This window comes from Fundulus heteroclitus, unplaced genomic scaffold, assembly GCF_011125445.2.
Source record: "Fundulus heteroclitus isolate FHET01 unplaced genomic scaffold, MU-UCD_Fhet_4.1 scaffold_132, whole genome shotgun sequence".
Classification (NCBI taxonomy): Eukaryota; Metazoa; Chordata; class Actinopteri; order Cyprinodontiformes; family Fundulidae; genus Fundulus; species Fundulus heteroclitus.
The window spans coordinates 1-23,539 of record NW_023396544.1 but is presented as its reverse complement, the minus strand read 5'-3'; the positions used below and the strand labels follow the sequence as shown (position 1 = coordinate 23,539).

Genomic DNA, 23,539 nt, shown 5'->3' with positions numbered 1-23,539 from the left:
ATATATTATTTATTTTTAGTTGATCTATGATATTTACAGCTGAAACAGGAGTGCAGTACAAACATAGACATGAGGTGCTTTATATTATTGTTGGCTGATGGACTTTGTAACGGTGCAAGTCATTGGGCTTCTCTCTGATGTCCTCTCTGCTGGGTCTCCATCCTTTGGCCCCTTTTATTTATTTCCCATATTAATAGTTATCTCAGCCAGCATGCGCACCATTACATTTAGTTCTGCTACATCGTCCCTTCTTATTAATGACGATCCTGATCATGGCCCAGTGGCGTCAGTCGTCCTTCTTAAATATACATGTTTTTAAGACAAAGGGAATATTTAATGATTTTAGAAGAACCTGCTTCTTCATCCTACCCATGGGCATCTGCAGTGAGAATGTTGAAATTGTGAACCAGTATGAAAACCTGCGACCTGTTCTGCGTGACATGACGTCTCATCGGCGAATGTATTTCTATTGTTGTGGATTTAATGTTTAGCTTGAACATTTGGTTCGATCATTTAACTTGCACAAACAGAGACAAACTGTTGGGAATTGTCAGGGTGTGCAGCAACATTGCTGGTACATCCTTGAGTGACCTCACCGCCTTGCATAAGCAGCGGGGAGTGAAAAAAGGCCAAACTGGTCCTGGCAGATCCAGCCCACCCACTGCATGATGAATCCAAGCTGCTTCCATCTAGACACGGATGTCTGCTGTCAGGATTCAAGACTAATTGACTAAAACATTCATTTCTCCCTACAGCCATTGGATTTTTAAGTAATGTCATTAAATAATGTGATTTTAGTGTGTATGTTTTTTGTTACGTTATGTCTATCTTTGTGTTTTACTACTAGCTGAGCAATTGAAGGCTAATAAGGATTCTTGAATTTCCAGGAGTGTAGTACAAACGTAGACATGAGCTGCTTTATGTTCTGCCCAAAAGCTGACAAAATCTACATGATACGCTTAAATAACTCTGTCTAGTCTTAATCTATATAACTCCTTTCCTGCCAGGAAACATATTAAAATAAATAAAAACTGCCTTGCTGATATTCTGTGCTCCTGAGGGCTCGTATAGCCTGACTTTCACCATCTTTGTTTCTCCTGAAACAAATTAGGTCACTGTATTAAAATGAAGATGTGAGCAGCTCAGCTGGATTTGACCACCGAGGAGTAGATCACAGAGCTGTCATCTTCTCTTCCTTTAGACCTGAGGAGAGGATCATGTTGTAAATATGCATTAACTTTACCAAAGCAGAGCTTTGCGCCTTCACTCCAACATGCTTACACTGTTAAAGACGTCTTGGTATTGCTATCGTAGCAATGCAAACAAGGGCTATAAACTCAGAAAGGTTTTCTGTCTACACTGAAAGTCAATCTTCTCCCTGTAGTGTATTTTATTATGAGTTATGGTTTTGACCCTGTTTAATGATGGTACCTTGCTGCTGCACATGTAAACCTGAATCTAAACCTACCAGGAGTTTTTGTGCCTTGTTTTGTTCCGGACGCTTGGTTTGATTGTCACCGTGGAGTAGATAATCTCAACTTCAGACGATCTGCGAGTCTAAAAATGAAAGAAAGAAATTTAGCTTTTGCAACTTATTAATATTATATTGCTACCATTAGAGATATTTATTTGTATACTCATGCAACAATGTTTTACATTTTTTTGTGTAGCTGGAGTGTTGTAGGGGTCAGGACAAGACGGAAGTACGTGGATGTTGGAATAAATGGCAGCTGTTGCTTCTTCCGAGTTGGACGCTCCTCCGTTGAGCCTGGAGTCTAAATCAGTCTGCTGGATAAACCAGAGAAGACAGCAATGGTCACTTTTCAGTCTTTGGGATTTGAGCTTTCTGTTCTTAAAATTGCAGTTCATTTTTTTTTCTTTCAAAAATGCCACATAAAGTTCAATTAAGAAAGAAATGACCAGGCATGATTGACTTCTTTGAATAAGTGAGCCTAGGATGTTATTTAACAGCTTATTGTAGGTGCACTCACGTTTTTCTCTGCCGAGTTCTTCTGTTTCTTCCTGAGATAAAAAACAAAAGTTGACAGAACATTTCTGAATATTTCACCTTACGGAATAGCATGTTCTTTACTTGTTGCTTAATCCTGTGGCATCTTTTTACTGATTGGAAAATACATCAACTAGAGTACACTCGGATTATTTAAAAAACATTTCGTTTGGAGAAAATATCTGGAGAATGAACAAGAAATTCAACAATTTCTTTCATTTCTTTCCTCATTCATCTATAAGTACATCCATAGGCTGAAAATGTGCCAATTGATTATTCTTCTAAGCTAAAATCAAACAAAACCATAGAAATGTTCTTTTTTCATTCATTATATAATGGTGGACTTAAAGTATAGTTACTAGTAATTTTACTAAATATTGTGTGCCGAGATAGAGTAAAGCTGTATTTTTATCCTTTCTGTGATTTTCACAGGTGCTGCCGTCTTGGCATCCAGCGAGAATATTACTAACCGTGACCTACCAATTACAAACATGCTATAGATCTAAACATGCTGGAAGGCCAAGCATACTGCTACAAAAATCAACCATGGCATGGCATTCTGCACACAGAATTTACTGACTTTGTGAAATGAACGCCTGTGAAAAATGGCTGACAGCTTGAAGTATGATGGGGAGGTATGTTTACACTCTCCTTGGTGCAGTTCGTATGTCACTTCCGGGCTTCCTGTTCAGTCAAGAGTGGCTGTGCTCAAGGATTGCTTATAGTTTGCTATTTCAAATGTTTTGTGGGAGGCTGTAATGTAGTATGTGTCAATTATGAATGCAGCAATGTGTTACACTAAGAATACGGCATGTTTTACACGAAAATTGTTAGATCTTTTTGTTTGACTTTAAGCTCAATCAGATTGGATAGCGTCTGTTAATCGACATTTTCAAGGCTTGCTGAAAACCATTTTCCCAGTGGCCATGGTGTGTTCAGGGTCTTCATTTTTCACCTGACCTCCTGCCTGCTTCTCTGATTCATGAGCTCGTTGCCAGGCCTGTCAGACTGGGTGGATGAGCATGTCTTGGTAGATGCACAGCTATGCTCTGTCCCTTTCTAGACAGCGGTGCTGAGCAGTGCTTTGTGCCATGGTCAAAACTTAGGACCTATGGGGTGTAACAATACTTTAAACCGCTTTGTTTCTCTGTCTTTATGTTTCCGGTTGCTCTCTAACAAACTTCTGAGACCAATAATAAAAACAGAACAAAACGCTTAAAATCTTAATTTGAATTTGTTGACACTTTCTTGCTGTTATGTCATTAACTATATATATAAAAAAAATCAAGATATATAAAAAATTTTGCGAGGCACTTTAAATGACCTCTACGTTGCTCTTTGCCTGCTCTGAATAAAAACAGCTTGACAAAATGGAAACTCAGTGATGTACTCCGTGTTCACAGTTAGGATGTGTGTTGGAATCTGTCAAAAGTTAATGTTCCACACACAAAAAAGACATTTCCAGACAATGAAGTCACACTAAATGTATGTTGGCCAACAGTTACAACTTCATGACTGAGGTAAGTCGTCCCAACTCCTGATGACTCACCTGAACAAGAGCAACGCTGCGACTAACAGTGCAACGAGAAATAATCCAACCCCAGCTAAGATGGGAAGAAGATGGCTTCCTGGGGAGCAAACAAACTCATTTTAGATCAGAATTAAGTCAAAGAAAGAGTCAGCAGCAGTGAAGAGTGCCACAAACCACGCTGCTCTGCTGCCATGGCCAGGACCACCTCGGTTGAGTTGCCCTCTCCCCGACTGTTCCTTACGTGGCAGACGTAGAGACCGCTGTGGGACGACTCCATGGAGGGAATGGACAGCACCTGTCCTGAGCCCACGCGGAGCAGGGAGTTGGAGCTGCTCGTTTCTGTCCTTTTGTACCAGGTGTAGCTGTCGGCCGCAGGATTGGCATCGCTGCTGCAGGTTAGGTTGACGCTGCTGCCCTCAACGATAGGCTCAGCATTCACTGAGACTGAAACATTCTCAGGGTGATCTGAAGAGAAGAAAATGTATGTGTTACACAGAATTATTCAAAAATACTATTGAGCAAAATGCTCAATCATGTTAGGGACGTTCTATAGGGATTTTAAGTATGACACATAAAGACCTATTATTGGTCTCCACTAGATTTAACTTCTTACACCTGCAGTTGGTATTCTGTTTGTTTTGAGCAGGAACATTTTAAGAACCAGAGACTATTTTTGCATGCATTGCAAACCTTTATCATAGACTGTGCACAGTCTAAGTGTGTTTTTTTATGTCTTTATTTATGTTTTGCATTTACAGTGACATTCACGGTGAAAGACTGATTTGACTGCAGCAACTCTCTGTCTTCCTGTGTTATGCAACCTGCTCTGCGGCTGCACCGAGCTGTGAGGCAGAGAGCTGTAGAAACTCCAAATTATGACCCTCAGCAGTGCCGGCCCAAGCCTGTCGGGGGCCTTAAGCCTCTCGGGGGCCCCCCTGCCACCACGCAGAATCACCTATGCTAGAAGATTATTGACACAAATGTCACGTTATAATGTTATAGCGAATATTATAAACAAATACAGCGAGGTTATGTATTAATACAAAATAAATATATACAATACTTAAAATACTTCACTCTAATTAAAACTTCTGAATACAAACTGTCATTAAACAAATTAAATAAATTATTTCATCATTCATTCATTCATGTATACCACTTGTTTAAGTTATTTAATTGTAAATAAATAAATAAATAAATAAACGATTGGGGGGCCCCCCTGGCCAAGTGTCCGCTTAGTTCGCTTTTGCCTCGGGCCGGCTCTGACCCTCAGAGCAAAGGGTTAAGTTTATAACGCAGGGCAGGGTCTTTCTCTGTAGGTTTTGACTGCACATGATCAACTGAAACCACATGTTCCAGCTGAATTATCAAGGGGGAACGACGAAAACGCTTTGCATGAAGACAAGGTCTGCAAGAGCCAGATGTCAATCTATTGAAGACGTTAGCTGCATGTGTTGAGTCATATATTGAAGGTCAGAAAACAAAAAGACTGCACCGCTGAAACTCCTGTTGGGATAAAATAATCTGTTGATGTCAAGAGGAATGAGTACTGCAGCGTTATGAAAGCCAGTGGTGAGTGAATCTAGTGGGGCCTGTAACAATTCCACTGATCCACCCCTTGTACTCACACTGGACGTTGAGGTGTATCTCTGATGAGTTTATCAGGTCGCTGCCTCTCCAGCTCAGGCTGTTCCACGCCTGGCAGTGGTACCGTCCCGTGTGTCTGGGCTGGACCTCTGAGATGACACGGGTCTGACCCGAACTCACATACTCCCCGTCCTTGTAGAGACGATATCCGCCTTGTGCCACAGGAGGGTTGGCCTTGCTGCTGCAGGTCAGAGTCACCGTGCTTCCTCTGTCGATGTCTCCAGATGGGTTCGCTGACAGCGTTACATCTGTGGGAGCATCTGGTTTTCCAGCGCAATGAGAAGTTTAGTCTCCAAGTAAGCTGAACAGATAGCCATAGTCAAAGATTAACTTTAATTCCAGTATGAGAAGAGAGGGAAATTACAAATATTTTGCTCTGTTGCCAATGCAAAAAGTATTTAAATCATTTGTTTGCAGCAGCGGTGGGTGGTGAGTCTAAATATGTACAGTGTAAGCATTAGCCAAGGTAACAGGAAACCATGCATTTCTTTAAACTCCGATCAAGTAAAAAAAAAAGGTCCAGTATAAATGTAACATATATTTCAATAACATTCATTCTAGAGGAATTTTAAAAATTTCACCGATGCTTTTTGACAAAAGCAGGGATGCCAAGAATAAATGTGGAAGATGGTGTAATTTGATCAAATGTTTGATTTTTTTTTATTTAGATTTTATACAAGAGAAGATTGTAGTAAAAAAAACTGATTATTGTTTTTAAGGTTTGATTTTAAATTAGAGAAATTTTATTTAGGTTTACTAACTGTAAGCAGACTAACAAACTGTTTTTACACAAATTATATAAAATACCAAATATAACGCACAATCTATTAGTACTATACCATTAAAAGTTTAAAAAAGTATAGAAGTATTCTTGTTGCTGTAAATAGAGTTGTTATTTATATAAAAAATATGTTGAAGTGTCGGGTCCCTTTAATTGCCCACCTTGTCAGTAATCCAGGTAGATTTAGCTACTATTCTACAAGAACAGTAGCTCATTACCTAAACTTTGATACAGTATTTAGGTCTCTGTAAAAACTATACAGTGTGCTGATTTAGTTAAAAATAGTCAACAACCAATGAGTCAGTTGTGTTTGAACAAGAAGGTAGTCATGACTCAAGAAGATGAGGGGAAGGACAGTCATGTTTCTTTCCACAAAAAGAGCAGGAATAATCAGTCCATATACTGTTTAGTGGATTACAGCCTGGATATGTGGAGCTGGATCTCCATGCAAAATGACATGCTTGATATTTTCTGCCCCTCATAGACTCACAGTGAACGATCAGAGCAACAGAGGCGGACCAAACCCTCTCCTTTCCCAGCGTGACACAGAGGTAACTCCCAGCATCCTCTCTTCTGGCCTGGAACACTGTGCTCCAAACACGTTGTCCGTCTTTGAACCAGGCGACCTCTGTAGGATCAGGACAGCCTGACCTGCAGATCAGCCTGACTGTGTCTCCCTCTCTGGCGGTGCTCGGCTGCACCACTGAAGTCAACTCTGTCACAGGGAAACACACGAGTCGCTGAGAAAATCAATCCCTATAAAATGTGTGTTTATATGTACTCTTGTCTTATTACCTTTCACATACAAAGCAGCGGAGCTGCTGACCTCTCTCCAGCTCCCAAGGGTTGTTGAAAAACTGAAATAATATGCTCCTTGGTCTGAGGGCTGAACGTTATTGATCCTCAGGTTGCAGTTGCCACGGTAGTTGCCCAAATAAGTAAAATGGTTCGGTGGTGAAGGGAGCGCTGAGAGGGGAACCAGACTCAACTTATTAGAAACTCGTTGGCCTTTAGACCAGCCGACCCAGGTAACAATACTCCCTAAACTATAGTCGTACTCGCACTTTAAATCCACTGTCGTCCCTATTAAAGCGCACTGGTTTTCGTAGGTCACCCCCCAGTTTCCACTCCATACACCTTTGGTAAAATACATTTTAGAAAACAAGTAAAATACAACAAAATTTTCAGTCATCTACTTGGCAAAACAGTTTTTTAAAAGAAAGATCTTACCTGGAATAAATCCCAGAATGAGAATCCACCTTCCCATAGTTTGAATTGAACAGTAAGTCATGAAACTGTAGCGTACAAAATGAGGACATGAGAAATAACCCACTCTGCGTATTCCTTGGGTATTTCTTGATCACTGAAAAGCAGAAGTAGACCGCCCTCCTACCGCTGTTTTCTTTTATTATATCATGACACCTTCTAAGCGATAATTAAGTTTAAGCTAATATACCTCTCATTGTAAAAGTGAATGACGAGAGCAATGGGAAGCTAAGGTGTGGAGAAACAGGACAAATTCAGCTGATTTGTCAAACCTCCGTGTTGAGACAGAGTACAGGGTGTTCAGGATCTGACAGCATGAAGCTGCGGTTGTGCAAACGAAGACATGCATGGTTAATCGGTTTTCACTTTCATGTGTAACAAGTAACAGACTGGCTATTGAACACGTTTTTAGGAGAGGAATAAGCTCTCATCTGCTGACAGCCATGGCTGCCCTGTGCAGAATCTGTGGAGTGGGATGTGAGCTTCAACAGGATTTTCCTCCTTGAATTCTCACCATGTCTAAAATAGGGTGAGAGTTAGTTAGTAAAGTCACTATTATAAGTCATCATTCTCTCTGTGTTTAGATAAAAACTCACTTTTCTTCCTCCCCATGCCCTTTTGACCTTCTGCGTGCCAAATACCAGCCTTGTCTCATCTTTGTCCACTAGAGGGAGACACTGATTCACACAGCAAAAATCACAATTCAATTTAGCTTTCTGAACACTTCTAACCTTCAAACCCAGTTCATTTGATGTGGTTTGACACGTTTTTTTAATTTCTACTGCATTTGTTTAATGTGTTTAACGTTAGTGAATGATTCAGTTTTAACCTTCATGTGGTGTTCATTTGTGAAGGTTTGGTACTTTTAGTGCTGAAGGAATGTGAAAACCAAAGACATTTATCAAAAATAGTATTTTTAAATTGACAGTTTAACATTTTACCCAGGGTCTTTTTGATTGAACATGCCAATGTAAACAAAATGCCTGAGCTCTCTGGCTCCCTACTTCTCCCCAGTGTTTAAATCTACTCGGCCAAACTTGCTATAGTATTGGAAGAAAAAAATGAATGAATCAATTAATTAAATAGTGAACTGAATGATTGTAAAGTAAAATGTTCGCATGATATTAATACAATGTTTTTACACTTCTGTCTATTCTCAGTCTACATTAATTAAGTTCTGAACCATTGCTTCTGAATCTCTCCATTATAAAATGAAATAATATGAGCACAGCGTGGTGACATTAGAGTTGCTGTTTTTCTGTTTTCTGAAAGTTAACATCCTTTAACTTCTTCTGTCATGCTGAGTCATGTGAAATTTAAGGAAAATGGCCAGGTTGAGATAAAGTCTGAGGAAACAGGGTTGGGTAACCGTGCGGTTGCCTGTCATGTTCACTTCCGTCCACCGCGTCTCTGACCAACCAGAGAGCATCTTTGCGTAACACCTGAAATGTAGATGCCATGTTTAATTTCCCCATGTTCTGTAATATAGCGTCTGTGTTGTAAGATGGACAAAAAGAACAAATACTCGGTGTGGCAACGTCTTCTGGAACCGACCAGTGTCACTGAGGAATTTCTCAAATGTGAAGAAACAGTAATCAGTAATTCAGTCAATGAGCAGATTAGATGGAGTATTCTAGTACCCTCATATGTTTAATATTTAAAGCCAAATTATGAAACACAATCAGTAGTGAAGTTGAAAAAAACAATCCAGGGTTCAAAAAGCACTGAAAGTCTTTTTTGTTTTATTTTTTCTCAGTATCCCAGTTGTTCACCAGTTGGGTCACAATTTGTTGAAATAATCTACCATCAGCAAGAAGGACTTAAAGCAAGCAATCAGATCCAACCCATTTAATGTAAAAAGTTTCTCTACCATTGATTGGCAAACATCAAGCTTTATTCACTAATGTTCCTAATGTCCCACTGTTGGTCTTATTAGAAACAGTTATTTCTGAATACCAACATTCAGCAATCTAAATTTTATGAGGCTGTAAAGTATAATGTAGTAACTAGAAATGCAGTGCCAAAATGTTGGTGGGGCCAAAAACAGTAGCAGAGATATCACAGCTTGTACAGTACAGTGCATAGAAATGCGAGCAAGGCAGCCTAAGGTGCTTTTTTTTAAATTGGCGTTTCATCCTTTAAGCCCTTTAAACCATTTTACTTCACTGGACAGCATGCCACTCCGGGACGCATTGAAGGAAAGAGACGACATGCAGTTCAGGGGCTGCGTTAACGGAGAGGTCCTCGGTGCTCTCTGTCTGAACTGGGACGGTGTCATGATTCACACACAGATACAGGAAGTTTTCTGTGCCACCAAGTGATGAAAGCACAGCGACCGCTTCCCTGGAGACCGCTTCCCCCCGCGGCGTTCTGTGGGACAAGGGCAGCAGAAAATCAGGAGAGTGACCACAGATCAGGCATAACAGAGCAGGCAAAGAGAACAAGACTGATTATCTGTCCATCATAGTACCTGTCAGTGGGTAGCAGATTGAACATTTTATATATTTTCAAGCATTAGAAGCTTAGAAACGAGCAACTGTAACGATTCAGAGAGCTTGACAAGGATTGAATTGCGAGGATGAGTGGGTCACGGCTCCTGCCCTGAACGGCACCTCTTGTGGCGTGTTCTTGGTCTGCTGTGGTAGGCCTTTATGAACTGTGGTCCATTAAATCAACACTGATGGACTCCTAGCAGCAACTGGATCTGGGCCAGAGGAAGGAACTACTTTGGCAGCCCGGTTTGGGCTTATGGGGACCAACGACCAATCAGAACGATGAAAGCACCATTTATTTTAAAACTCAGGAGTTTGTTTTGGTGTAGATCAAGACCAAACTAATTGTTATTGCAGCCGACGTGCTCCGTTTCCCTCATGGCTGTGACCTCTTGTATTTTTGTAAGCAAAATGGTGCAGAGAAATGGTTTGAGGTTTCGACTCAGGCTCCAAAGTCTCAATCGAGCAACTGCAGGATGTGCCGACAAACAAGCCTGATTCATGGAGGCCCCTTTCATTTCTTACAGCATGTAAAGAACCTGCTGCTAACATCTTGATTATTCAACGGTCTTGTGAAGCCAATGCCTCAACAATTGAGAGCTATTATCACAGCAAAATGTTTGCCAACACACTATAGGGCAGGTGGTCATATTGTTTGTCATACATTTTTACGATGTACGTTTCTGTCATTTACCGAAGGAGGAAGGACGAAGAAAGAAATGGATATTTTCAATGAAAAGAGCGCAGGCAGACACTCCCAATGGACTGGGGGGGCATCATACTACGACAGAATTTGCAGTCTACACTTCATCTCCGGTAAATACAACTTAATTCTGCTCTAGTCATTGTTCTACTTAAATAGCGGCGGAGGGTACACAGATCGCTACACGGGCCGGAGAAGCGGTAGCAGCAGCAGCCAAGCAGCAGCGGCGGAGCAGGCAGCGGCTGCTCTGCCAGTTCACGGGCTGCGGCAGCGGGCCGGCGCCGCCGGCTACACGGCAGCTAGCAGCAGGGGCTACAGCCGCTGCTGCTGCTATTACGCCCCGGTTCACGGGCGCTAGTACTTCTGTGTTTACGCTGCAATGTCGCCGACACCGCCACCCATTTTAACAAGACAAAAACACCTAAATAATCCGTAGTGAACATTTTTTTTTTTTTTAACCTACCGGGCCTCTGCTGAGACGCGGTCTGTGTCCGACGCCGCTTTGTGCTGTTGCACAAACATGTGTGAACAACATCCATCCATTTTCTGACCGATTAATCCCTCATGGTGTCACGGGCGTTGCTGGAGCCTTTTTCCCGATTTAAAATAATTGTAGCCGTCCAGTGGTTTCATGCTTTCGTGCTCTCTGTCTGTACTGGCCTGCCATGTTTATAAGGCAGCTGTATATGTCATGGTACGGAGCGCTTGGCCAGCATTTCACAGACTCGCTCCGTCCCTTAAGGCTTTTGCTGTGTGGATCTGGCAATCTGATACCATCAACCATCAACTTACTCTTAAAACGATCTTGTAGTACGTTATCTAAAGAAGAAAAATACGCGGAGAACTCGTCAGTTTCTCTGTTTGCGTCCGCCATTGTGTTCGCCTTTTGCCTACCAGTCCGGCGCGCATGCGCGAAAAACCCGCCTCAAAACAATAACAATGAACTACCCTATTTCTTCCTCGTTTGCATCTGTGAGCCAACCCCGTACCGCGTCGATTACAGCAGCTCACCGGGATGTCGGACATCTTTCCCCTTCTAGCTGGGAGGGTTTGTTGGGCCGACTCACAGCACACGGTGTCGGCTGGTTCTGGTGGACGCTTTGGCCAAACACAAACAAAGGCAGACAGACACAAACCGCAGAGGACAAACTAGATAAATAGGATCACAAATCACGGAAAATCATACCAGACTCCGCTGCGGTGCACTGAATCGTGATTCAAAGCCATGTTTTCTCCCTCCTGTCAGCTCAGTAAAACAGAAGATGCTGAGTTATTCTTAGACCGATTCAAAACAATGACAAAGACGGCTCTACCTTGTTTACATTCTCCACAGGCTCTGCGTCTACTCTGTGCATGTTCTTGCTGCGGAGACAGTGACGGAAGAAATTGAGAAAACAGACCCGAAAGTGACAAATAAAAAGGGGGGGGGGGGGGATAAAAACAGCTGCTGCAGAGGTAAAAGTACTTCCAGTCACCTGATCATGACGGCCACCGTCAGCGTGATGAGACCAGCAGACACGCCCACCGCTGAAGCCAAGGCGATCACTTTTAAGCGACCTGCCGGTGGACGCATTGCAAAGGTTATCAGCGTGACAGAAACATGAAGTCATCCTGAGCAAAAGAAGGGGTTTGGCGGGCTAAAAATGAACAGAGGGCATAAAAATAGAACGAAAAAGTGATTAAAGAGCTAAAGATCTGCACATCAGAGAGCGCCTGTCTGGACCCCAGTTTAATATTTCCACTTCTTCCTTCCAAATTTCTTCAGCTGTCTAGACTCAAATAGCAGTTTTCCGCAGCACCTCATCGCCTCCTCTCCTTATAGTGAGAGTGGTTTACATGACTCACAGTGAATCATAGAAAAACAGAAAATCACGAGACAATGAAAGCCAGAGGCTGGACGGACCGCTGCGACGGGTGACAGCGAGGCTTCATCGCTCATTGCTGCAGGCAAACAGAAAGCCCATGTGGAAACCTTCTGCGGCGTAAACACGAACGCACACACACATGCAGTTGTTCGTCTTCTCCTTCGGCGTCTGACATAATCAGAAACACGGCTGTAAATACACAACAGGTGGCTTTCACCGCAGCTATCTGCGACACTTCATCTCTGCGGACAAGATACGACAATTACTGACGGCGTCCGATGAAGTAGCAAAAAAAAAAGAAAACAGCAGCAGGGGTGGTTGGAGAACATCAGCTTTTTGCTTTCAGACTGAGTGTGAAGGAGTCAAAAAGTATAAGGGTTGATGGATGCATGAAGGATGATGAGACTTTTCAGGATGAAAACCCTACGGAGCAGGGCTCGCTCAGGGTTGGGGCCTTCGGCTGAAAGCATCAAATTTAAAAGTATGCTCATTCTCAATAAACACATAAAATTTGTAGGTCTATGGTCTGTGTTATAATTCAAGCATTAGTGGGAGGCCCCTGATGTTTTGGGGGCTCAAAACAACAGCTTATTGGGATTGTGCATTGGACCAGCTCTACTATGCAGCTAAAACAGGAAAAGCCAAAAAAGGTAAAGTGGATAAACGCTCCAGCAGTTGGACTTTCTTACATTATATTGGTTATTTAAAACAAAATTGTTGCCCACAATAGCTTAGGAATGAAACAAGGTCCTAAACAAAAAAAACAGGACTGATAACGGCAGAGTAGATTTTAAAGAAACTAGCCACATCCATAGATGATCCACCATTAGTGATTCGTACCTCTGACTCTAACGGTCAGGACTGGAGAGCTGTGGGCTCCGATTGGATTCCTGGCTTCACAGTAGTACTGACCAGTCTCACCTGGACCGACCTCTGAGAAGGCGAACACAGGACCAGACTTGGTGGCCCATGCTGCCTCATGAAGAACAGAAGAAAAATAAGATCAGCTTGACAGTTTACCTTTGAGACAAATGGGGAAAAAAGGAGAAAAAAAGACTAAATTGGCTTTAGTGGCTGTAAGCCTTCAACACAAAGAAAAATGACTTGGTAATGCGGTTATTTCAGCTCATTGCTAACATTGTACTGTGGCCCCGTCCAGAGCCAGTCTGTGCCAGGTGAAGTTGTCCACCGCTGGGTAGGCCTGACTGCTGCAGGTCAGGGTGAGGGGCCGGCCCGCGTCCACCACGCTGGACGGACGAGCCACAATGGAGGTGTTCTTCGGGGGGTCTGGACAGAGGATGTATGAGACGAAGATTCATGCTCCAATAAATCATTTTTTCATTAAGACAAAGCAAACACAGAGCGAAGTCTAACACAGAGTTCACATAACTTTTCTCCTGTTGCTGTTTAAACTCAACAGACTGAGCCTTAGACACAGAGACAACCGCCAGCAGCAGAGTCAGAGAGAGGAGCGGAGATCCAAAGAGAGTCCTGTTCAAGTGGTAACAGTCACACAACCCTTCAACTTTGTCACATTTTGTCTTGTTACAGCCACAAATTGGAATGTGTTTACACAAAGTAGTCCATAGTTGCAGCCACAATGGATGGTTGCTTTTCAAATATTTACCTAAAATAATCAGGTATGTTTCTGCCATCTTAGCCCACCAAAAGACTAAAATCTTTTCCCATTCCTGGCTGAAAATAAGCTTCAGTTCAACCGGAATGGATGGAGAGCATCTATAAATGTCCCTTTGTACGGCTTCCCACAGATCATCAAGGGATTTTAGGTCTGGACTTTAACTGGGCAGTCCTGACTTTATTGAGCTTTGATCTAAACTACTACATTTTCGCTCTGCCGGCATGTTGTTGGCCCGTTGTTTTGCAGCCTTTTGTCCTGGTTTAGCTCCATCCATCAACTTTGACCAGCTTCCCTGTTCCTGCTGAAGAAAAGCCTCCCCACAGCATGATGCTGCCACCACCGTACTCCATAGTGGGGAAGGTGTTTTCAGGTTGTTTATTTTTTGTCACATATGACTATTTGCACGTATAGCCAATATGTTTAGTGTTAGTCTGATTTTTTTATCGTTCTTTGAATTGGAATATGCTTTTGGTATGAATACCACCAAACACCGTAGAATTTGTACCATAAAATAATTTCCAATGCCAGCTTTAGGCTTTGGGTTATATAAAAAAATATTTATTTATTCAGTGTTTAAAATACAAATAAAAAAAGTCTAATTATGACCCAATACTACAAAACAAAAACAAAACACAATGGCATTAAATCTTGTACCAATGATTCATCACTGCATGGTGGGCCCTTCTTCAGTTTAATGTAAAACATTCCCAGTCAGAGTTTAGTGTTTACTGCTGGTGAGGCGATCCACATGTTGACCCTCCTCATGACAAGACAACTACTGAACCAAAAGGTCACTGAGCGCCATGAGCTTTACCCTGATCAGGCCAAAGCACCTTCTTCCTCACGTCTGCTGTGTCTTCAACATTTGCTGTTGTTGTAAACTTTAAGCCGGACTTCTTATGTGTTTGGCTAACAGTTTTCCTGTCACTAGATTCTCCAACCTGGATCCTAGAGGCTGCTCCAAAGTAACTGTGGGCCCCTGCTCTAAATATTCTTCAGATTGCCCTGACTCACTTTCTGATTTTGGTTTGATGGAGCAGATGTTTAAAGCTTTGGACGTTTTCAAAATAACAGGTTTCGCTAGATTTTATCTAGAGGTACCAGAGTGAACACCATGAAGCCTTTACGTTTCCTTCCCCTTCACAATCATGCAATAGCTTACATTAATCTGTAACATAAAATCTAAATAACATAAAATCCTGAGGTTGTAAAATGACAAAATGTCAAAGAGTCACACCCGCACAAATACGTTTTGTAGGACATTTCATGTTGGCTTATAAGAAAGTAGAAAAAATAAATGGCCGCCACAAAACATAACTTTCAAAGTCGTCACCCATGAAGGTGTCCTGTACTCACAGAGGACCGTCAGCGAAGAAACAAGAGAGGCCTGGGATCCCAGTGGGTTTGAGGCGATGCAGTAGTACTGACCCGCATGCTGAGCGCCCACAGACGGGAAGGTCAGGTTCTGAAAGTTACCTTTAGCCACAAGCTGCTCCCCGACAACTCGATACCAGGCATACCTGCAGAGGAAACCAGGGAGATGATGAGGACGATGATGAAGATCAGAATGTGGGTACAATTACCCAAACCTATTTTTGCAAACTGGCGTTGGACAGAACTGTGAAATGGTCAGTAATAAGTGTTTATTTGCCTGTTTATAACACCGATAACGTCACAGTAACAACATATCCATGGTGATAAAGATGAAGCATAATAAACAGCTTTAGAAAAGATGAGGAAAATGAACAAGGCGACAGATGACAGATGTGAGCTGATGTTTTACCTGCTGGGAGGGGGGTAGGAATGGCTGAGACAGCTCAGGTGTACAAAGGAGCCCTCTCTGATGTCTCTACGAGGACTCACCCACACATGTGTGTTCTTTGGTGAGTCTGAACAGGTAAAACAGGAGACATCATTTCAACTTTGTGTTAGCTGACAAAAAAAGTCATCAGGTAAATCATCTCTGCCGTCCTGCTGGGTAACTGATAGATCAACAGAACAGTAAATTGCTGTAAATATTGCTTTTGTGTGCCCGTGATAAACTCGGCCTGGGGTGCAGCAGAAACCCAGCGGCAAACGTACAGGTGACATTGAGAAAAAGAGATCCGGAGCGATCTGTTCCCAGCGAGTTGCGAGCCACACAGTAATACTCTCCTCTGTCCGTGTATTTTAGGTAGGACAGGTGGAGCTGAGGGCTGAAGCTGTCTGGGATGCTGCCGCTCTCCATGTCTGGAGAGAAACAAAGGAGAAACAACTGCACTTACACGCACACTTTGATTGCAACACAGCAGTGGGTAGAACAGCTCAACTAAGTCATTCCTTTTTTGTTTTTTGTTTTTTAAATGTTGAATAAGATAGATAGTGCCCTCCACAATGTGCTAAAGACGTTAACATAAATTACTTTCCCCCTCAGTAGTATAATCTCACACTAAATATTTAAACTCCACTTTTGATTTAATAAAAATAAACCATGCTATGAAATAATTGTAAGAATTATAAAATAAGTGGTGGCATGATGTTGGTACTTCTAGTCATCCATGCAAAATTATAGGCGACTGAAGCACTTTCTTAAATTAAACATTGCTCTCTGTGAGTTAATCAGAGTTTCTGGGAACTATCAACAAGTAATCCATGACTTTTTGTTTCCCTGTGAGACAAATCTGACAGGACATGGAGCCCTCTTTCTTTTACAAACTGGCCACTAGCTCTTATGGTCCAAAAACATAACTGATAGGTTAATTGGCCTCTCTAAATTCTCCTATGGTGTGAGTGTGTGTGAGAATGGTTGTTTGTCCTGTTTGTCTCTGTGTTTTCCGGCGATGGACTGATGACCCGTCCAGGGTGTACCCCGCCTCTCACCCACTGACAGCTGGAGATAGGCACCAGCACCCCTCACGACCCCACAAGGGATAGACATGCTAGAAAATGGATGGATGGATGGATATTTATCTTGCCATCATGCAGAATGAGCAAGATGGTAGGTAAGTAAAAAAAAACTTTAAAGATCCCCAAATCTTTATGACAACTTTTAGATAGCTACTTGATGAGTGGCTAATTTGATATGACCGAAAAACATTTTTATCTGTCCTCAATGATATTGTTAATGTGTTTTCTAAACACCACCGGGACTGCATCCGGTTGTTTTGTTCAAATCAGATTAAGATTGAAATTTTTCATAACCTACACTTTAGATAGGTTTGCCATAAAACAAAGCATGAACGGGCAGGAAAGCCCCACTGTTAAGCACAGCAGAGGATGTGTGATGCTGTGGGCATGATTCGCCTCTTTAGGCTCCGGGAACCTTGTTAGGGGGCGCGATGGCATGAACTCTTTGAAATTCATCTCTGGGTCTTTTAGAAAGCATTGACCAAAAAATGTTTGGCCAACTAAACCCAGACATGGTTCATCAGACACAAAATGGTCATTCTTCTGTGGCTATTTCAGTCCCCAGACCTGAATCCAGCAGCAAAGCTGTGAGGTGAAGGGAGCACAGAATAAAAGAGGATTTCTTGCAACATTCCCCTCTCTGTTTCCAATGTACTCCAAAAAAAGTTGAGATTCATCTCAGTAAGTCAGTGTGAGATTATTCTACTGTAATAAAAGAGAGATCTGTTTTACATATCTTTACCGGAGATATAAAGGAGAGTTTGGACAGCATTGTAAACACTTCACAATGCAGCGAATAGTTTACAATGCAGCTGTACCTTTAAACCATGCAAAGCTCTCGACCGGTGGGGCTGCATCACTGCTGCAGGTCAGAGTGACTGAACCCCCCTCTGACAACTCCCCCGCAGGAAATGCTGCAATGGAAGTGGAGCGAGGACTGTCTAGAGTGAGACGCCGAGGAGAAAACACGTAATTAACAGGACAGAATCATAATGAAATAAAGTGCAAACTGCTTTTCCAACACCTATTCAAATGCTCTGAGTAAATTAACCACAGCCCATAATTTAAAACAAGGTCTACTACATCATATTTCCAAGGAAAGATTATTAAACTTTCTCCAAATTCTCTGCTTCGTGTTTGTTCAAATTGTTTTGACAGCTGTGCTCGACCATGAAGAACTTGGTTTAGAAGACGCAAAAATAAATATAATTCCTTTTCCATATACTTCCAGGTGCCTGTCCACGGTATAAAACTTTAGAAATCATAAAAAAGTTTCCATTTTGCTAAGCTGACTTTACTTACGTCCATTGTCAGAGAGACGGGGGTGACTGTACGTTCTGCGGCGGGATTGGGTCGGCAGTGTATGCCCTGCCTGCTGCTGTCAAAACGGTTAATAGTCATCCACTCCTCAAACGAGCCCAGGTTTAGTCCGTTCCTGTGTACAAACAACATCGCATAACAATGGAAAACCTGTGATTTCACTCCATTAACTGTTAGAGATAGGGATGGAAAAGAAAGAAGAAAAAAGAAAGAAAGAAGAAGAAGAAGAAAGAAGAAAGAACGAAGAAAGAAAGAGAAGATTACAGTGTCATCCATCCATCCATCCTATTTGTCTGTCTATCCCCATCCTCCCCATCCATCCATCCATCCATCCATCCATCCATCCATCCATCCATCCATTCATCCATCCATCCATCCATCCATCCCATCCATCCATCCATCCATCCATCCATCCATCCATCCATCCATCCACCCAGGAGGGATCTCAAGGTGTCCTCAGACCAGACAGGATATACAGGTACATCTAAAAAAAATGTAATATCATTCCAGAATGTGAAACTGTATTTTATAGATATTCATTACACATAAGTAAAAGTATTCTAAGCTTTTATTTGTTGTGATTTTGATGATGATGGCTTACAGGTGAAGAAACAAGTGTTGGCAGGTGCTAGATCAGGCCAGCAGCAAACATGTGTGGCGTCATATTTGAGACACCAGTCTGAGCGCAGAATGAGAGTGTGTGACTGGTGTCCAGGTTTAAAAAACTCCACAGATGTGCTGCATTGTTGCTGCATTCAGAAGAAGTGTAACAGTTTTGGCAAATGAGAATGGGTAGGTTAGGATTTTGACACAAATGGGTATCTCTGAATATTTTTTTTTTGTATAGATTATATTGAGATAAGGATTTTTTTTGGACAATAACAGCACCTCATTTTATAGTTATTATTTTTTACTTTACTCTTAAACATAATCTTGACCAGTCTTATTCATGGTGCTGTGTCTCCTTCCTGTCCTCTCAACACTATCTGCTCACAGCAGATGTCTGCTCAGACTGTGCCTGGTTCTGCTGAACTTTTTTTTTTTTAGTTTTTTTAGTCACAGGATTATAAAAAACTGGCTTGATTTAAACACACTTTGAACATAATAATTGTATACACACACACATATATATACATATATACACACATATATATTTTTGTTCTCTAAAGTGCTTTTCACTTGCCATTGGCTGCAGATTGATGCTATATAAATGAAATCCTCTGAACTGAATAAAATAGGTGATCTGTAGGTTTACCTGTACAGTGCCAAGCTCTTCCCTGGGGCAGCACATCCTCTGGCCCGGCATCCTACAAAGACTGTTTCTCCAAATCCAAACATGTTGCCAGGCCTGGCTGGATGCACCTGGACCTGGAGGTCTGTGAAAAACCCAGACACAAACACACAGGATGATGCATCAGATGGTACTATGGACGAAATCCAGGAGATGAGATGTCTCAGCAGCTCTTGCTACTGCTCGCCCACCTGTTACGTCCAGAGTAATGGTGTCCGGGGACGTCCATCTCCCCAGCGGTTGGTCTGTCTCAAACCTGAAGTGATACTGGCCCGCATCGCTCAGCTTCACACCCCGAATCTGGACCGAGCAGCTGGAATAGCTTCCCCCGATGTAGCTAGAATACAGGCAATGTTTCACTACCATAGCTTCACGGTAAAAATAACACGTCATTTGCAGTTGTTCTCACCGTGTGCGTCCACGGTAAGACATGCTGATCTGGTTGGGGTCGGTGTGGTGGGCAAACTCCCTGCGACCCTCGGCAGACACACGGAACCACATAACCCGGCTCACAGTATGACCTGAGAAGTTTTACACAAACATCCGGGATTCACTTAACAATATCCAAGAACCATACAACGTCCACAAGACTGTATTTTAGGGGGGGGAATGTAGAAGAAATTGACATAAACTGTAGAAATATAATTAAAAAGTATTCTAAAACCCTATCAACCTTTGTATTGTGCATATTAGACCCCATTTGTTAGATGTGCATTGGATTTATAATTCTGCAACCCCCCTTTACTGTGATACCCATTAATAACTTTTAGTGGAAACAACTGCCTTCAGAAGTCAACTCATAAATAGCAAAAAGTCTATCAAATCTATTGGTATAATTTCATCTCAGCATAGTGCTTTATAAATAAATAAAATAAAGTATAAATAAAACAGGGCTGTGGAGACATCAGAAATTTGTTCAATTCAATTCAATTTATTCATATAGTGCAAATTCACAACATGTGATTTCAAAGGCACCTTACAAAGTTCATTTGAATATCAATCATATTGATTCAAGTCAAATCATACAGACAGACTGGTTAAAACATTTTCTATCTAAAGAAATCGCGTCACTGACTTTCAGCATTCACTCTCCTGGATGGGCATGAGTAGTGACAGTGGGACAGTGTTGGCATTTATTAATGAACAAACGGCAACCCTTATACATAAACCTGTGGGTGTGCATCTTGTTAATCTGCTGTTTATGAAAGAAGAAAGGAAACTGGAAAGAAAACTTGTCACAAGTTAGTCAAGAGACACAGTAAACACGCAGAAGAGAAGGGTCTGGTCTGAAGAGACCAAAATGTAACGTTTTGGCTTAGTTTGACATGTGTGGCAGAAACTAACGACCAATCCATCATGTGAAAAATGGCGGTGGCAGCATCATGCTGAGGGGATCACGTTTGATCAGCACAGACAGGGAAGCTAGTCAGACATGAAATTGAGCAAGAAACGGGGCATAGAGACTTGAAAACAGCTGTTTAAACACGCTCGCCATGACGAGCTCAAGCTATTTTGCAAAGACACAGGCATATTTGTTTTCCTCTTTAGGCGTGCAAAGATGGTAGAGACATACCTTAAAATATTAGCATATGTAATTGCATTGAAAGCTGATTCGATAAAAAGATTCCCTCAGGCAGGAGAGTGCATACACTCAACAAACTTTTCAGATTTTTACTGGTTAATAAATAAATGAATAAAAGGATAGCTTCAAATATGTTGTGTGAATCTGTCACATAGAATCGCAATAAATTGCATTTACTTGTTGACACAAAAATCTGAACAGTCCATATAAGCTAGGCCAAATGAAACTATTACCTGATGGGTAGTCATACCGGCAGGGCAGAGTCACTGTAGTTCCTGCCCACACGCAGATCACCCTTCTAGAAAAACGACACGCTCCACCTGCTCTGAGTACCTGGGAGACACCAAACAGTGCTTTCAATCTTTCAGAGTCAGGGTTAGGCATAAAAATAACACCCCTAAAAACAGTTTGAGGCAAACACAAACATACCAAGTTAAAATAAAATCAGCATCCAACTTATTTTCTCCACTTTCCCTGGAATTACCATCTCCTAACTGCATACAGGTTGATAACAAGCAACAAGTGCATGGCCAGTTATTTCTCTAAGATGTTTCCAACATCAGACGTCAGCATTTGAAAGTTAAGCAGGAAGCGTTGACGTGCAGCCATGGTGTCACCCTGTGCTGCTGACTGTGGGCCTGCCTGACCACCTTGCACAAAAGATAATCGATACTTATAAATAAACCTGAGCGTAAAGACAAGGGCACCTGGCTGCAGAACACTGCGACTACAATGGGTCTTAAAAGTCAATCGTTGAGTTCCAAAACTTAAATCTATAGAATAAATTAAAAAAAATCTTTAACTGAATGATTTTCTGTCCTAAAAAAAATCTGAAAACTCCACATGCCTTGTTCGATTCAGGCTTTTCAAATGCAAGGGGGAAAAAAATCAAGCTTTACAAGAATGTTAAAATTTCCTTCATACCTGGGAAAGCTGTGAGGATGGTGCCCAGCACTAACGCACCTGCCAACATCTCCGCTGACACGAGCTCTGTTGTGACACAATGACAATCAGATGAGAGCTGACGAACACGCTGATCCCCTCAAACGCTACATCAAGCTCCATAAACCCAAAGGACTCACGGCGTCTGTCTCCACCTCAGCAGCTCAGATAAACACAGACACTTGAAGGATGCGCCCCTGACAGTGATGGAGGCGAGGAGGTTTTATAGCGATGAGAGAGGCTCTGTGTCTGGCTGCTGGGAGGAAGGGTGGATGGGGGGGGGGGGGGGGGGGAAACTGAGATCATCTGTCATTGTTTGTACCATTTCCACTTTTACTTTGTGTTCCACTTCATTCCGTCTGAAGCTGTCTCTGAAGATTTAAAAAAGCAATCCCCTTTAAATGTGACATCCATGTGATCACATCACTGTAGCTATTTCAGAGGCAAGCGTCTGTGCTACAGGTTAAATGTCATTGACCTGCAGTATGCGTTACATTCAGACCTATTATGTTCCTCTTCCCCCTCCTCACTGGCTGCCAAACCGTCTTTGTAGTTCACCCCAAACAGATTAAACTGAACAGAATGTTAACTTTAGTTTTGAGGATTTACACGATGGGGCTGCGGCCTTAAAGCTGTGCAATATAAATCTGAATCAGGAATCAGGAATATTTTATTTGTCACCATGTGTTACCGCTGTCAAACTTCTCTTTGACCACTCCAGTTCACATCGCACATAATGAGGCAAAAACTGACAAACAGGCAGTGAACAAGGGTTAATTTTTATTTTTTACGTTTAGGAGAGTCACAAATAACAGATTATGAGGTATTAAGGTGCTTATTGAACTGTGATGATGTGAGGCTTCATTGCAGCAATGTGCATTTAGGTATTCTAAAATGATAGTGTGCAGGTAGGCAGTAACATTAAGGTGATAGTAACGTATGACGGGCTGGTAACAGTGGGGTGATTTTAAAGCGTTGGACTGCAGTCTCCCATCAGGGGGCAATTGCTCTCACAGCTCTTGGGAAGAAGCTGTTTCTAAGCAGTTGGCAGAGATGTGCTGAATGACACAGTGGAGCTGAGAGACAGGGTGAAGTCAGGTGATGGTTCCCACCATGCTACTTATCCATGTCTTATGGAACATAGTTATATGCAGCCTGGCATATCGTCAGTATATATGTTAGGGGCTGAGAAATTAGCTGCAGCTCTCTAACAGTGAGTTTTGGCTATACCCCCCCCCCCCCCCCCCCCCCCCCACCCCCCCCCACTTAACCGTCCCCCTCACTGTCTATGGTTGCAAGGTAAACTTGGGTTTTACACTCATTAATTATTGCTCTGATTCTAGACGTGGGCAAGTTTTGTTAGGTGGCTGTTTTGTTGCCATTCCCTAACTTATGAGGATAAACACACTTTTTCTGTCTTTCCCATTTTGAACAGTAGCTAAGTGAAGTGGTCCCCTGTGTCCCATTTTATTCATCATTTACAAGAAATTTCTGTCTTTTTCTGAGGTTAAAGGACACCTGCTTTATTTTATACTTGTTTTCCCATTTTTAAGGGTAACTTTGAGTAGTCGGCCTCTCTGGTATGA

General features: G+C 42.1%; 2 protein-coding genes across 3 annotated transcripts; both read right to left on the bottom strand.

Moving 5' to 3' along the window:
* Positions 1–1,071: 1,071 nt before the first annotated feature.
* Positions 1,072–7,465, bottom strand: LOC105923314 (B-cell receptor CD22). Of its 2 annotated transcripts, none has more exons than XM_036129063.1 (9): positions 7,198–7,465; positions 6,763–7,104; positions 6,458–6,682; positions 5,168–5,446; positions 3,558–4,004; positions 1,992–2,022; positions 1,657–1,788; positions 1,469–1,557; positions 1,072–1,203 (listed from the first exon to the last, which is right to left on the bottom strand). In XM_036129063.1, the coding sequence occupies exons 1-5, from the start codon at positions 7,256–7,258 to the stop codon at positions 3,670–3,672; spliced, it is 1,242 nt and encodes a 413-aa protein (XP_035984956.1). In that variant the 5' UTR covers positions 7,259–7,465; the 3' UTR covers positions 1,072–1,203; positions 1,469–1,557; positions 1,657–1,788; positions 1,992–2,022; positions 3,558–3,669. The 2 variants fall into 2 exon arrangements, with proteins under 2 accessions (XP_035984956.1, XP_035984957.1); XM_036129064.1 differs by having other exon boundaries at positions 1,657–1,785.
* A 4,249-nt stretch (positions 7,466–11,714) lies between these two features.
* LOC118556262 (B-cell receptor CD22-like) lies at positions 11,715–22,142 on the bottom strand. The gene is made up of 15 exons (XM_036129042.1): positions 21,936–22,142; positions 21,441–21,505; positions 21,245–21,344; positions 19,839–19,950; positions 19,621–19,766; positions 19,394–19,514; positions 18,153–18,253; positions 17,637–17,759; positions 16,015–16,161; positions 15,716–15,821; positions 15,289–15,452; positions 13,438–13,580; positions 13,134–13,269; positions 11,904–11,985; positions 11,715–11,790 (listed from the first exon to the last, which is right to left on the bottom strand). The coding sequence occupies exons 4-15, from the start codon at positions 19,928–19,930 to the stop codon at positions 11,715–11,717; spliced, it is 1,437 nt and encodes a 478-aa protein (XP_035984935.1). The 5' UTR covers positions 19,931–19,950; positions 21,245–21,344; positions 21,441–21,505; positions 21,936–22,142.
* Positions 22,143–23,539: the final 1,397 nt, after the last annotated feature.

Coding starts and splice junctions, on each gene's coding strand:
- LOC105923314 (XM_036129063.1), bottom strand. CDS start 7,258: ATGACTTACTGTTCAATTCAAACTATGGGAAGGTGGATTCTCATTCTG. Junction 7,105..7,197: donor CATTCTGGGATTTATTCCAG/GTAAGATCTTTC, acceptor ATTTTACCAAAG/GTGTATGGAGTGGAAACTGG. Junction 6,683..6,762: donor CGCTGCTTTGTATGTGAAAG/GTAATAAGACAA, acceptor TCCCTGTGACAG/AGTTGACTTCAGTGGTGCAG.
- LOC118556262 (XM_036129042.1), bottom strand. CDS start 19,930: ATGTGGTTCCGTGTGTCTGCCGAGGGTCGCAGGGAGTTTGCCCACCAC. Junction 18,254..19,393: donor AAGAGCTTGGCACTGTACAG/GTAAACCTACAG, acceptor GTTTGTACACAG/GAACGGACTAAACCTGGGCT. Junction 11,986..13,133: donor CCTGACCGTTAGAGTCAGAG/GTACGAATCACT, acceptor GTCCACCGGCAG/GTCGCTTAAAAGTGATCGCC.